General features: G+C 45.9%; 1 protein-coding gene across 8 annotated transcripts in view; it reads left to right on the forward strand.

Moving 5' to 3' along the window:
• pnut (septin 7-like protein pnut) overlaps positions 1–16,202 on the forward strand; it is a 294,459-nt gene that overhangs the window by 99,821 nt on the left and 178,436 nt on the right. For 3 of the 8 annotated variants that reach the window (XM_070095475.1, XM_070095474.1, XM_070095476.1), the window contains exon 1: positions 2,878–4,042. The exons of the other annotated variants lie outside the window; for them this stretch is intronic. In XM_070095475.1, coding sequence (XP_069951576.1) covers positions 3,491–4,042 — 552 coding nt within the window. In that variant the 5' untranslated portion in view covers positions 2,878–3,490. Of the gene's footprint in view, positions 1–2,877; positions 4,043–16,202 lie in introns of those variants that run through there. 8 annotated transcript variants of the gene reach the window in all.

Raw genomic sequence — 16,202 nt, forward strand, 5'->3', positions numbered from 1 at the left:
GAGAGTGGTAAGTGCAACAATCAGTAAGGGTTCACAGATGGCAAGTCTTGTCATTCCAACCTTTGGGAATTCTATGACAAAATAACGGAAGTGAGACAGGAAAGAGAAAATGTTGATTTCGTAGACTGCAAGAAGGCATTTGATGCTGTACCTCACTTTAGACTATGGGCAAAAACTTGAGAAGCAAGCAGGAATAATAGGGAACGCACTCCAGTGGATCAAGGAAGGAAGGAGAATGCTTGTCCGGGAAGAAATGTCAGAATGGGGAAGAAGGACAAGTAGTGTACCACAAGGATCAGTGCTGTTTTTATGTGAGCAATATGACAAATTGAATTGATTCATATCTATTTCTGTTCGCTGTTGATATAAAGCTGTAAAGTAAAAGGACACAAGTGTAATTCTACCAACTTTATTGATATAAAGCTAATGACGAAAATACAGACAGATGAGGGTGGAGAAAGGCTGCATAAGGTTCTGGACAAACTGCAGGGTATGCCAGATAAGTGGTGGCTTGAATTCAATCTCAGCGACTGCAAGATTATGAAGATTGGAGAAGGGGCTGAAGACTACACACAGTATAGACTCAGGACAGAGGCTGCAGGCTTTATTCAGAGACGGACCATGGAATAAACATAGTGAATATTAAAATGGTATGCAGTACCATCAGGTTGATAAGTAAGACACATGTGGTCAGTGGCTTAATAGGTGAACATTAAAATGGTATAAAATACCGACAGGTTGTTAGGTAAGACACATATGCAACAGTTAGGTATCTTTATTTCGAAACGTTTCGCCTACACAGTAGGCTTCTTCAGTCGAGTACAGAAAAGTTGATAGAAGCAGAAGATACTTGAAGACGATGTAATCAGTCCATCACCCTTGAAGTTTTGAGGTGGTCAGTCCCTCAGTCTGGAGAAGAGTATTGTTCCATAGTCTGAAACAATATGGAGATGAAGTGACAGGATGTACTCGACTGAAGAAGCCTACTGTGTAGGCGAAACGTTTCGAAATAAAGATACCTAACTGTTGCATGTGTGTCTTACCTAACAACCTGTCGATATTTTATACCATTTTAATGTTCACTCTGTCAGACACTGTAACACAAGGGTATCTTGGTACAGACCTGAAATCAACTTTGTCAACTTCTACTAATGAGAATGGCTGGATTTGAGAGGGACCTGACCTTCCAACGACAACATTCTTACCTCTACTAGTGGCCTACATCTCACCTCCTGGCGGTATATAGGCTCCATCCTGTCACTTCAACTCCATATTGTTTCAGACTATGGAACGATACTCTTCTCCAGACTGAGGGACTGACCACCTCAAAACTTCAAGGGTGATGGACCGATTACATCGTCTTCAAGTATCTTCTGCTTCTATCAACTTTTCTGTACTCGACTGAAGAAGCCTACTGTGTAGGCGAAACGTTTCGAAATAAAGATACCTAACTGTTGCATATGTGTCTTACCTAACAACGGCTTAATAGGTGACTTGGACCTGCCTCGCATGGGCCAGTAGACCTGCTGCAGTGTTCCTTCTTTCTTATGTGCAACAGTTAAGTATCTTTATTATGAAACGTTTCGCCTACACAGTAGGCTTCTTCAGTCGAGTACAGAAGAGTTAGCAGTAGAGATGTGAAGACGATGTCATCAGAAGAGTTTTCTTCCATAGTCTGTAACTGTTCTAGACTGTACAGCAAAACTCTTCTCCGGGCTGAGGGACTGACCACCTCAAAACTACGTCTTCAAGTATGATGGACTGATGGCATCGTCTTCACATCTCTTCTGCTAACTCTTCTGTACTCAACTAAAGAAGATTATTGTGTAGGCGAAACGTTTCGGAATAAAGATACCTAACTGTTGTACATGAGTCTTACTTATCAATAATCATAGTTCCTACCACATCTCCAGAGGCTCATAACTACTGAATAACCTCTGTAACCATTGATCGTCTGGCAAATCTGAGAGTGGCCTTAAGTAATCTCGACAAATACTCGTGCAGGATGCTTTGCACAACACATGTCAGGCCCATCTTGTAGTACCAGCACTTACATGGAACCCACACCTGAGGAAGCATGATAAGGAACTGAAGGAAATACAGAAGAATGCAACGAGACTGGTCTCAGAGCTAAGGGGTATGAACTACGAGAGGCTAAAGAATTGAATCTAACGACCCTGGAGGACAGAAGGACCGGGAGAGACATGATAACTTACAAAATACTCAAGGAAAGGATGTTATAGAGGCGGGAAACAGGTATTTGGGGGCACAGCCGGCAGTTAAAGACACAGATGAGTCATACCGATGTCAGGAAAAAATGTTTTCAGTCTCACGTTGGTCGGGAAGTGGAATGACCTCGATGAAGAGATGGAGGCAGACTCCATACATAGTTTTAATTAAGAATAGATAGGGAGAGGCCAGTAGAGTAAATCAAGCAAGCGACATGCTGAGAGTCTGAGCGAGAGCTAAGACTCGATCACATATAGGTGAGTGTAACACACACTCACATACACATACATATATACATATCGTGTGTATATAAATACGCACACACGTACGTAGGTACTAGGAGTGTAAAAATCTTAACATATTATTGGGCGAGCAAGAGTCATAAATTGTTGGGTGGGAGCTTTACTGTGTGCAAATTTCAGTGTATATAAACAGTTTAGTTTAGCTTCAATGTTAGGGATTAGTCTTGGTGTTAGTGTGTAGGTCAGTTTCACGTTTGATGACTCTGGTGCAGTTGATAAGTCTTTAAAACTAACCGAGTGAGTTAGGTTCGTAAAGTGTCGTGGAGCGTGCGTGCACGCGTGTGTGTGTGAGGGGATGTTGGGTGGGTGCATGGGAGGTACGGGGGGTCGGGCAGGGGTTTAGGTTGTCGGGTTGGCCAGTGAGTGAGTGGTGTGAGTGCGAGACGGTTGGACCAGTGGTAGCAGCAGCAACACACCCCACAGTGAGTGCGTGTGTGTATGCGTGTGCCAGTGTGTGTGGTGTTGACCACACCTCCACACTCCTGCACACCCTCGCCCTCCACCTCGCTACACGCACCCCAACATACACACACACACACACACACACACACGGGAGATAAGCTTAGGGGTGTGGCCAAGGTGGTGGTAGCAGGAACGTGCTGAGGATGGCTGCTGGTGGGCTCATGTGTGTGTGTTGGCTACTGCGGCCCACACATTGATTTTAGAAGGCTCGGACGTGTTGGCCTGTCCCGCCGACCACCACTACAGTAGTATCAGCACTCCGTGTAGTGTTTTGGAGGCGCTGCTAGCAGCCTCCACTGTGTCAATATTAGGTGTGGAGTAAGCCGGGAGGCAGCCGTAGTACTACTGTTTTAGCCAGGGAGTAGCGAGTGTTGCTTCAGTGGCTGTGTGGGACTGTGAGAGGTGTGAGGGGTACTATTAACACAGTCACGGTGGAGACGTGTTGCGGGAACATAGAGCAGGCGAGGAGTGTGGGCGTCAGGACTAGAGTGTTGGCCATGAACGGTGAAGCTGGGGGTGAGGGTGGGAAGGTGGTGACGGCACAACCGGGGGGCGGTACCAGCACCTTCCTCAGGACGGGCTCCACGCCCCCCTCCTACTCTAGCTCGCCGCGCCTCCGTCGCCTCGATGACATGAAGAAATCGTACATGGGCGGCGGTACGAATCCCTCAAGCAACCAGAGCAGCAGCTACAATCCCACCTTCACCTCCAAGTATTCCACCTCCAGCGGTAATACCTACCGCCTAGCCTCCCTAGACCGACTTGCTCAGAGACACAAGCTGTACGATACTAACGGCTCTGTCAACGAAACCCCCAGTGTCAACTGTAGTGTCACCAGCCACGCCCCCACCAGCAACGCCCCCACTAGCAACGCCCCTACCAGCCACGCCCCCGCTCCAGCCAGTTACACTCCTACTAGTTACGCCCCCACCAGCCACGCCCCCTCCAGCGCCTCCACCGGCCACGCCCCCAGCGGAGGGGTGCGGGACACGCCTAGAGAGGCGCCCCCACCCCCAGTTAGCACCGTCGCTAACTCTACGCCCCCACTGGTAAGTTTCAGTCTCCTCCCTCTGTTCATTGAACTATTTCTCTACTACTACTACTACTACTACTACTACTACTATTATTTACTGCTGCTGCTCTCCCTCATCTGCTATTACTGTTCTTCCTTTCCTGCTACTACTAATGCTATTCTCCCTCTCCTGTTCCTACTGTTCTCCCAGGTACCTTCTTAACATTATGTCCAGGTGACACCATGCACCTGGCTCATGTTTTGTACATGCGCTAGTCATGTATACACGCACCTGGCCTGTATATACTCACATGACCCATGTATACGTGGATGTGGCAGTAGTCTCCTCACGATCACTATACACCACACTTAATATATGCCCAGGTGGCGGTAGTCGTGATGTTTGTTTGTCAGGAAAGAGAAGAAGTCTCCTGACACGAGACTAGTAAGTTTATTTAGGCACAGGTACACATAAGTGCAATCGTCATACATAGTGTTAATTACCTAGAATAGCCCAAAAAAAGCCAGTGACTTATTTCCATTGGTGTCCTAACATGATCCATTCATTGGTTGGGTTTTCCATCCCACTTAAAACCGATGGATACAGTAACGACCAAACATATGCCCAGGGGGATACCTCGTGTAATGATTCCCAGATGTACACATATGAGCGCTTAGGTGGGGAAGAGGCAGTGTTAGAGAGGCACTACTGAAGATAGAAAATTTTTGTTTGTTAGTTATCATTAGGTACATAGACCCTGGCTGCCGTAAAGAGGGAGCTGGACAGATATCTAAAGTCAGTACCGAATCAGCCGGGCTGTAGTTCGTACGTTGCATTATGTGCGGCCAGCAGTAACAGCCTGGTTGATCAAGCCCTGATCCACCAAGAGGTCTGTTCAAGGACTGGGCCTCGGGGGTGTTGACCCCCGGAACACCCTCCAGATAGACTCCAAGTACTTGGATACCTTTTACCCACACTTTAGTATTTCTTGCGCGCCTCGGGAGTGTTTTCTTGCACAGGATAGGACATTACAGCAGGGCTGAAGCTTTCTAACACATTTTGTCCTGGATGCGACCCACGACAGTCGACTAACCACCAACTTTTAATATTAGGTGGGCAGGGTTGGCAGGGGAGTAAGGAAACTTCCTCAGGTTTCTCCCCGCCAGGAAATCGAACCCAGTACCTTGCGAGACAGCTGACTCAGTGATGAGGAAAGGGGGATTGGGGAAATAACTGGTCTGTGGAATACTGGCGGCCAGGAAGAAAGGGGAGACGGTGGCGGGGACGGGGGGGGGAGGGGAAGGGGTGAGGGTTGATGCTGTTTGTTGACGATGAAGGGGAAGGCAGGGCTCAGGGCTCCCGTAGCTGCCACACATTAATGCTGCAGATATTTACAGATGTTTTAAGAATGTATATTATATACTTTGAAGTTCAAATGGTTACATAGTATAATATTATGATAGGCTTAGGTTAAATACCATTGCTTCCACTCTAAGATAATTGTAGGCCTACTTTGGGTGACAGACTGTGAGAATTTAACCTAGGACAACCTGACAAAGCTAAATGCCATATATTTTGTTACTGGCGTCTCTATTCCATTTTATTTAAGCGTATGGACATTTTAGTTTTGTTCTACACGGCTATGAAAGATTAGAATGGTTACGTGTTCGTGTCTAGGCCAGTAACGTGGTAAATAAAATTAAAAATGAAGCTAACGAGTAGCTATTTAATGAATCTGCGAAAATGAAGTGTTAAACGTTAATGAGCTTCTGTTTATTACTCATGACATATGGTAATACCTCCCCACGTTGTTTTTAAATTTCACCCATGTGTCAGGATGGAACATCTCCCTACATTGTTGTCTTCCAACTATGTATGGTTCACACACATGGTAGGGGGGTAATACCTCCCTGGATGGTTATCTGCTAACATGCTACCGTACGAGTGTGTAGAACACTCGTGGCAGCCAGGTCGTATGTCCATGGATGATGGCTGTTTATCAGGCTTCTACCTATACGTGTTCACACACATGGTAAATTCTCCCTGGATTTTTTTTTTACTGCCTGGGTGTTTACCACCTACTTTGCGTTTTATCAGTTATGTACTCCAGAGGGATCAGTTATCTTTGTTACGAAAATACGTCACACCCGTTGAGATTTCCCACGGTAAGGGTAGAGTGAAGGAGATCTGACTGTCGTGTACTAGTGGAAAACACTGGACATTAATAATATTCTGAAAATAACAAACCAAGACTAAAATAGTGCCAATAAATTCAAAGTAAATTTTTTTTTATCACATTGGCCTATTCCCACCAAGGTAGGGTGGCCCGAAAAAGAAAAACTTTCACCATCATTCACTCCATCACTGTCTTGCCAGAAAGGTGCTTTACACTACAGTTTTTAAACTGCAACATTAACAATGCACAATGTATTGCAAAGCAATACATTGTGCATACCTGTGATATACCTCTAACCTTGAGGGTTCGTCTAATCTCTGCGGGATTGACTAGGCTTCTCTATTGATTGGGACTATATACGTGGGCTATTGGGCCTACTGCGGTGATCCTTTTATTGTTGTACCTGGAGGGTGTTTCTGGGGGGTCAACACCCCCGCTGCCAGGTCCATGACCAGGATTTTAATTAAACAATATACTTTTATGAACACTGTTGGGATAATTTGGGAGTTAGTCATGTCTCTCCACTCGGTTGTATTTGTGACTGGAAATTCTACCTAACAACAGTAGCAGCAGTAGTGGCGGTGGTTGTAGAGGTCTACCTGGAGTTTACCTTGAGGTTATTCCGGGGATCAACGCCCCTGCGGCCCGGTCCATGACCAGGCCTCCCGGTGGATCAGGGCCTGATCAACCAAGCTGTTACTGCTGGCCGCACGCAATCCAACGTACGAACCACAGCCCGGCTGATCCGGCACTGACTTTAGGTATCTGTCCAGCTCTCTCTTAAAGGCAGCCAGGGGTTTATTGGTAATTCCCCTTATGCTTGGTGGGAGGCTGTTGAACAGTCTTGGGCCCCGGACACTTATGGTGTTTTCTCTTAGTGTACCAATGGCGCCCCTACTTTTAATTAGGGGTATTTTGCATCACCTGCCCAGTCTTTTACTTTCGTAGGGAGTGATTTCTCTGTGCAGATTCGGGACCATTCCTACCAGGATTTTCCAAGTGTATATCATGATCTCTCTCTCCTGCGTTCCAACGAGTACAAGTCAAGTGCTTCCAAGCGTTCCCAGTAGTTAAGGTGCTTGACAGAACTTATACGTGCAGTAAAGGATCTCTGTACACTCTCTAGATCTGCGATTTCACCTGCTTTAAACGGAGATGTTAATGTACAGCAGTATTCCAGCCTAGAGAGAACAAATGATTTGAAAAGGATCATCATTGGCTTGGCATATCTCGTTTTGAAAGTTCTCATTATCCATCCTATCATTTTCTTTGCACTTGTGATCGTGGCACTGTTGTGATCCTTGATCTCACTTTCAAGGATCACAACAGTGCCACGATCACAAGTGCAAAGAAAATGATAGGATGGATAATGAGAACTTTCAAAACGAGAGATGTCAAGCCAATGATCATCTTTTTCAAATCACTTGTTCTCTCTAGGCTGGAACACTGTTGTACATTAACATAAATAGTAATTGGTGCGTACATCTGAATTGAGCTGGTGTTCTGTCAAGACCATGTTTGTTAAATGTTCAATATTTCAGAGATATCGCACCTGCGGCCCCTCTCGCACCTGACATCCTAAATTGGAAACTTAGAGGTTTACCAGGAATCGCTTCCGGAGGCCCCAACAGAGGCCTTTTGGTTGCTGGTCTGATTGATCAAGCTGTACGTACCCGCCGCCAGCAGCCCAACATATGCACCACAACCCGGCTGATCAGGAACTGTTTTCGTTGAGGAGTCTATCGAATTTCCTCTTGAAGACGGCTAGGGGTTGGTGATCTCCCTTATGCTTAGTGAGTCATGGTCACTTAACACTCATTAATTAAGATCTCTCTTACTACACCCATCGCTTCCCTGCTTTTCATTGAAGATATCCTGCCAATCTCTCTAGTATCTCAGGAGTACATAATGAGATATCTTTCTCACCTACTTTCTAAGTAGTACAGCTCTGGGAACGTTGAACACACTCAGTAGTTTGGGTGATTGAGTGTATACGAGCTTTGAATGCTCTCTATATTTTTCAGCCCAGCAGTTTCGCTTGTATTCCAACCTAGAGAGAGAGGAAGTGACCTGAAGAGTACCATCAGTGGCTTGATATCTCTTGTTCTGAAAGTTCTAGTTATCCAACCGTATCATTTTCCTTGCACTTGCGATAATAACATTGTGTTCCTTGAGCACAGTGTGGAGTGGTTTTAGTTTGTCTTGTACTACACTATTATTTTTATTTCTCTCAGTCTTTCGTGACGTAAAAGCTTTAAAGTACAGGAACAAGAACTATTAAGAAACAAGCAAGAAAGTAAAGATGGGTGTACATTAGACGTAAGAAGTAATTTTACACATTTACCTGTCATACATATTTATGAGACCACAAAAAGAGACCACAATCCCGTGAGTGTGCAAAACATTTAATAACTTTTATTTCACACTCGTATAAGAGGGTCTTCTCTGGATGGTTGTTGTGTATCTTGAGAGTCGTGTAGTGGGGACGAAACTGCTGTTTTCATATTATGTAACATAGTCCATCACAGGATGAGTTTCTAGCATAGGGGTTTTGTAAATGTTACTGATTTGGGAGACTTGTGTAGGGCGATGATCCCCTACCAGTTATCTACTTGTTGATTCCGGGGGTCATCGCCCCCCTCCCCGCTTCTTAGTCCTGGACCGAAAGAACAACTTCAAAGAAGGAAGTCCGATGGTTAACGGCTTGACCAGTGAGGTTGTTGGTGTAGAGATGCCAAGCCCATGATGATCCTTTTCAAATCACTTGTTCTCTCTAGGCTGGAATACTGCTGTACATTAACATCTCCATACAAAGCAGGTGAAATCGCAGATCTAGAGAGTGTACAGAGATCCTTTACTGCACGTATAAGTTCTGTCAAGCACCTTAACTACTGGGAACGCTTGAAAGCACTTGACTTGTACTCGTTGGAACGCAGGAGGGAGAGATATATCATAATCTACACTTGGAAAATCTTGGAAGGAATGGTCCCAAATCTGCACACAGAAATCACTCCCTACGAAAGTAAAAGACTGGGCAGGCGATGCAAAATGCCGCCAATAAAAAGTAGGGGCGCCATTGGTACACTAAGAGAAAACACCATAAGTGTCCGGGGCCCAAAACTGTTCAACAGCCTCCCATCAAGCATTAGGGGAATTGCCAATAAACCCCTGGCTGCCTTCAAGAGAGAGCTGGACAGATACCTAAAGTCAGTGCCGGATCAGCCGGGCTGTGGCTCGTACGTCGGACTGCGTGCGGCCAGCAGTAACAGCCTAGTTGATCAGGCCCTGATCCATCGGGAGGCCTGGTCGTGGACCGGGCCGCGGGGGCGTTGATCCCCGGAATAACCTCCAGGTAACCTCCAGGTAGGGGCTCTGGTGGCCTGGTGGTTAACGCTCTCGCTTCACACGGTGAGGGCCTGGGTTCGATTCCCAGCCAGAGTAGAAACATTGGACGTGTTTCTTTCCACCTGTTGTCTATGTTCCCCATCAGTAAAATGGGTACCTGGGTGTTAGTCGACTGGTGTGGGTCGCATCCTGGGACACTGACCTAAGGAGGCCTGGTCACAGACCGGGCCGCGGGGGCGTTGACCCCCGGAACTCTCTCCAGATAAACTCCAGATAGTCTAATGTAGGCATCAGTACCCGTGCGGGGGTAGGGGGTGCAGGGGCTGACGAAGAGGTAGGGAGAGTGGTTCTGGGGAAGCAGTGTGTGTAAGTGCGGCTTCGTGCAATATAACAACCGGACGTGGCAAATTCTCTCTCCCCCTCTGCCTCTAGCAGACGTAATTCCTTTCTCCCCCTCTCCTGGCCGAACGCTCCTCCTACCCTCCTCCCCAGGTGGAGAGGAGGTTACTCTGGCCCGTACCAGCGTTTGCGAAGGGGACGCCAGACTCATGTTTCACGGAAGGGTCCCCCTGGGAGGCCTCAACCATTCTCCTTCCTCCTCTCCCTCCCTCCCTCTACTTCCTGTGCCACCGTCTGCACCCCTCTATTGGGGATGGAAGGAGAGAAGCAACAGCAAAATGCGAAAATCACATAATGAACAGCGCGCTAAGCTCCATACTAGGTAGCAGTGTAGGCTAACCTTCCCAATCGTGCGTTTATCCAACACTAAAGATACTCAAATTATTTGCTTCGGTGACACTACTTATCGAGTTATACTACTCGCCTATAAAACACACGTGCGATACCTCGTTATCTTGATTGAGGGAGTTTTTACTCACTAGAGGCTTTATTAGTCTAATAGAGAAAGCCACTGGAAGTGGAGGGATGCAGCAGTTGTAGACAGGGTTGAATATGGGCGGGGCCCACTGATAGTAAGAGGTCAGGCCCTTAAAGTGGACCACCTTATGAACCACCTGCCCTCTTATACGTTCTTGAGGCAGAAAAAGAGCAACAATGCCTGCCAGAGTGACAGACGCTTGGCGGGTTTACGTTTCACGGTCACAGCAGGACGACAGTACCTCCCTGGATAGTTGCTGCATACAGCTGTAGTATTATAGCTGCATTTGCTTATCTCTGTACTGTATCTGCTTATCTCTGATTTTTATAAACATTTATATTTCTTATTTGCTTTACTGTGTATTTGCTTCTACTTGTTTCTGTGTTTGCAGTGGCTTCTGTTTATATTTGCTTATTTCTGCTTTTGTGTCAGTTTTGTATATCTGCTATTCCTACTTTTTACATCCTCCTTACCTCTGCTGATAAAAATAACAGGTGTTAATGTAAGCACCAATACCATGTGAGAAAAAATACCGTGTCTTTCTTTTATTTTCAGTTTCTCCCATTTTTCCTTTCCCTCTCTTCGTTACCCCTCGTGTCTTCATTTTTTTCCGTTTCTATTGTTTGTGTGTATTTTTTCTTGTTTTGCTATTGTCTCCTTTTACATGTCTTATACACCTTGTTCACTGCGATGACTTGACTATTTTGGGAATTCTTGGATCTGTTTTATGTCAGTGGTTCTGAGGAATATCTTCCCTAAGACCCGGTCTTAAACCAGGTTTCCTAACTATGAAGCATACATGAGAGGAATGAAATGTGTATACCTAATGTAGGTAGAAGTTGGTAAGATTTACCTCTCATCTTACATGTTAGTGAGACAGTAAATATCAGTAATTCTGCCTGAGTGTAAGATAAATCAACAGGTTTCTATACCTGGAGGGTATTCCGGGGATCAACGCCCCCGCGGTCCAGTCCTTGACCAGGCCTCCCGGTGGATCAGGGCCTGATCAACTAGGCTGTTACTGCTGACCGCATGTAGTCTAACGTACGAACCACAGCCCGGCTGATGGGGTACTGATTCTAGGTATCTGTACAGCTTCCTCTTGATGGGATGATAGTACCTCCGAGAATGGTTAATTACCTTAACTAGTAAAGGGAAGTGGAAGTTTAGGCTGAATGGGCTACAATGACAAGCCCTGATTAAGAGAATATTTGTTTTGGCTATGTAGACCCCAGGTAGCAATAGCCTAGTTAATCATGCAGCCAACAAGGTCTGGCCTCAGGCCAAGTTGTCCTCCCCTTCCCCCACACGCAACTAAACCTGAATGCTGTGGTAATACAAATATTATGCAAGGCAAAGTTCTCCTCTTGCACCCGAAGAGACGTTCATTCGTTCCCAGGTAGACCGGGACGTATGAGCGCGTCTCCGTACACCTGTTGCCCCTGGGTATTAATAGAGTGTTGAGGGTGGCATCCCAGAGACAGGAGGCATGTTTTAGATTGGATTGGGCTTTGAAACAATGTTGAGGCTGGATAAGGCTGTAACGTTTTCTGTGAAAAAAAAAGTAGCAAAGATAACATGTTAAACATTACTACTCGCAAAGATAGTATGTACTTCCGCATAGTATGCAAAACATTAGTTGTGAATATATTTAAAACATTACTAGTTGTGAATATATTATTTAAAACATTACTAGTTGTAAAAAGAGTATGTAAACAGTGGTTGGCAAAGATAGTATGTGAAACATCAGTGGTCAGTGTTGAGGAGTGTAAGTTGAAGCACTCGGAGGTACTTGAAGTGGTGGTTGCTGAAGCAAGATAACACTGCTCGGTCAGCTAATGCTACGCTAGATAAAGTCCATTTATAAATAGAGCCTCCTTCAGGGGAGGAGGGGGGCTTCCTTGCTCCTGAAGGGATCTTGATCTAATGAATTGTGGCTATCTTCTATCCAGGCTGAGGGACCTACCACCTCAAATACTTTTTCTGCAAGATTGATGGACTGATTACATCTTTATTTCACTACTACACCTGTTGCCTCTGTATTTGACTGAAGACGCCTACTGTGTAGGCTAAACGTTTCATCAATAAAGATACCCAGCTGTTGTACGTGTCTCTTAATCTTCAACTTGTCGGTATTTTATACCGTTTTCAACAAAACCCGATTATCTCCCATTCCCAGTGTTTAGCACTTCGGACCAAGCTTGTCAGACTACCAACTAGCTGCTGACAGCTCACTGGACCACTTATTTATCTTGGCTGGCTCCAAGTCCAGCTGCGAGGGTAGAAAATCTCTCGAAACTAGTTATAGGTATCTGATCGATTAATTCTGAACACTTTCTTAAATTTAAAGACCGATAGCATTGACGTCCCACATTGTCAAGAGTTTTTGAAAGGGTTTTGAAAAGCAAGATTGCCAGTCACATGGAATCACGGCACTTGCACAACCCAGGTCAGCATGGGTTAAAAAAAAAAAGTCTCCTGCCTCTTGTAAATGCTAGACCATTACGACATGGTCTTGGATACAATGGAAGGCAAGCTAAATACAGATGTAGTGTACATCGACTTCGCAAAAACCCTTGACAAGTGCGACCATAGGAAAAATTTTCGGAAAATGCGCGCGAAAGGAATAACTGGAAAGGTGGGAAGATGGACATTAAACTTTCTAACTAATAGAACCCAAAGACTAATAGTAAACAAAATCAGATGTTGCTACAGTGAAACATTGTGTCACTAGACATTGTACTTGCCCATTTCTCTCTTTCTTTCCTATATCTGGCATAGACAGGGCCATAACCTGTATAAGTTTACCTGGAGTCGCTTCCGGAGGCCACTACTTCCGCGGCCCGGTTTCAGACTAGGCCTCCTGGTTGCTGGCTTGATCGATCAAGCTGTTAGTGCCTGCTTCCCGTAGTCCAACGTATTCACCACAACCCAGCTAATGAGGCACAGAGGAATCTGTCGAGTTCCCTCTTGAAGACGACTAATAGTGTCTTGGTAATCCCTCCATTATGCATGATGGAAGGGTACTGAATTGTTGTGGTCCCTTAACGCCCATTGAGTTCTCTCAGTGTACTCATCGCTCCCCTTCTCTACAGTGGAGGTATCCTGTACCGGCGGACGGGTTTGGGACGCTACAAGAGAGAGCGATCCTTCAAACTGATGTCAAGTCTTCCATTGGGTTACTGGCAACAATATGATCACTGAAGGCAGATTTCGGTTACTACTTTACGGAAGGATTGAGGAAATAAAAAGATCGGAGTACAAGACGAACTCGAATTACTCAGTAAAATGTAAGTCTAGTGTGAGAGACCTGGAGTGATTATGTCAGATCATCTCGAGTTCAACGAGCATAAGTGTTGTCGCAACTGAAAGAAAAATTATAGTTTCGATAACTAATATTTTCAAAACAAGTGATGTCAAGCCAATGATACTCTTCAGGTCACTCGTTCTCTCTACATTGGAATACTGCTGCCTTCTAACGGAGAGATTGGTACCAAAACTGCACACTGAAATCACTACTCGTGAACACAAGAAGCTTGGCAGACGGTGCAGAATACCTCCAATGAAAAACAGGGAGCGATGAGTGCACGAAGATCTCAGACCAGCAACCAGGAGACGTAGTTTGGGACCGGAAGCGACTCCAGGTAAGCTACAGGTAAGATAGTCGATTATTTATTTTTGGAAAATGCTACGGCTATTCGGTAAATTAGTCCCGGAGGTTTACTAAATCAGGATTACACATCATATTAGGTTTATTGAAGTTCTGAGAACCTCCGCCCTAGAAGGTGACTCTCAGCAATCCTGAGAGACTGCTAGGTACCTGTTCACTGCTAGGTAAACAGAGGATTGCTGATACGGATTATTTTGTCCTGGGTTCTCGGATCCTTCCTGTTATGTTCCCAGTATAGTGTTGTCTCCCTACTTGACGGTAAGAATGCCGCAGCTGCACGGATGGGTACGAGACGACAACGGCGGCGGTCTTGCCGTGGCAGCGGCATGCGCTTGAAGTGATGCGGCAATACTGTCATTGATCGGGGGGGGGGGGGGGGGGGGTTGAGAGGCCACACCCACCACACTGATGGTCGAACAGCTTGTGCTGCCAGGCTGGGGTAGTGAGCCTTGTGGAGCTCACCACCATGTTACCCTCTCCAGGGCCCCCTACCCCGCCTCTCTCATCCACGTGGTCGTGTGCGCGCGCGCGCGTGTTGTAGTTACTAGTTGTCAGAGGCACTTGTCGATAGACACTTGACTTGATATAATGTGTGTGCGCGTGCGCGGTATGTCTATCTCTGGATTATGTCTACCTGGAGGGTATTCCGGGGATCAACGCCCCCGCGGCCCGGTCCATGACCAGGCCTCCTGGTGGATCAGGGCCTGATCAACCAGGCTGTTACTGCTGGCCGCACGTAGTCCAACGTACGAACCACAGCCCAGCTGATCCAGCACTGACTTTAGGTATCTGTCCAGCTCCCTCTTGAAGACAACCAGGGATCTCTTGGTAATTCCCCTTATGGCTGGTGGGAGGCTGTTGAACAGTCTTGGGCCCCGGGCACTTAGTGTTTTCTCTTAGTGTACCAGTGACTCCCCTACTTTTCACTGGGGGTATGTTGCATCGCCTGCCAAGTCCTTTGCTTTCGTAGGGAGTGATTTGTGTGTGCAGATTAGGGACTTGTACTCACTGCGCTCCAGTGAGTACAAGTCAAGTGCTTCCAGGCGTTCCCAGTAGTTAACGTGTTCGATGAAATTTATATGTGCAGTAAAGGTTCTCTGTACATTCTCTAGATCTGCAATTTCACCTGTCTTTAATGGAGATGTGTACTAACCTATTTGTGTTTGCAGGGGTCGAGTCTCTGCTCTTACTCCTGCCTCACCGCTGGTTTTTTTTTCCAGCAGCTTTACGTTTTCTCAGATGCGGGTTCCATATTGGCGCTGCATACTCTAAAATTGACCCGACGTATACACTATAGGGTTGTGAATGTATAGGTGCCGAAGAGAGGTGAAAACTACTTATTAATCACATTACAGCATTAATTGTTAGTAATTTTGCAACCTTACCTTTGATATACCTTCTAGTTTCAAGAGTCTTTTTACTCCTGGACCATGGACCAGGCTCATCTGGTGTTAGCCTGGTTGACCAAGTTAGCTTGGTCAACCAGGATATCTGGGGCAACAGGCCCAACATATCCATCACAACCTGGTTGATCTAGCACCTGGTGAAAATGCTTGTCCAATTTCCTCTTGAAAACTTCTTCACTTGTCCCATCAGTATTTCTGACATCTTCTGGTAAGATGTTGAATAATCTGAGCAGTGAGCAGACCTATTAATCATTACTAATCAGTCACCACTACCCACTAACTACTATCACCCTCGTCTACCACCACTACAACCCCCATAAATCCCCCCCCCCCCACTATACCGCCGTCAGCAGCACGTGTGTTGAGAGAGCAGATGGTTCTTCTAGTCAATGTACACATCCGGGAGACGATGTTATCGAGGGGAGGGGGTGTCAGCATATAAGGGTTGGGGCATGTATATCTGTTGTGTGTGTTAAGGGTTCTTGGAATCAGTACCCCCGAGGCTGGAGCTCTCACCACCCATTATGATCAACAAGATAGTTCGAAAATATGGGAAAACCCGGAGTAATGTTAAATGTATGGAGCAGTGAAGTGAAATGTTATGAACCGTTAAAATGCGTTTTTTTTTTTTCGAATGTTGTGTTAACGTTAAATTTCAAATATTGGCCGGGTGTTAGAAGACAGTTGTGGATCGCATCCTGGGGAAGAGGACCTACCTATCC

Source organism: Cherax quadricarinatus, chromosome 50 (assembly GCF_038502225.1).
Source record: "Cherax quadricarinatus isolate ZL_2023a chromosome 50, ASM3850222v1, whole genome shotgun sequence".
NCBI classification, from domain to species: domain Eukaryota; kingdom Metazoa; phylum Arthropoda; class Malacostraca; order Decapoda; family Parastacidae; genus Cherax; species Cherax quadricarinatus.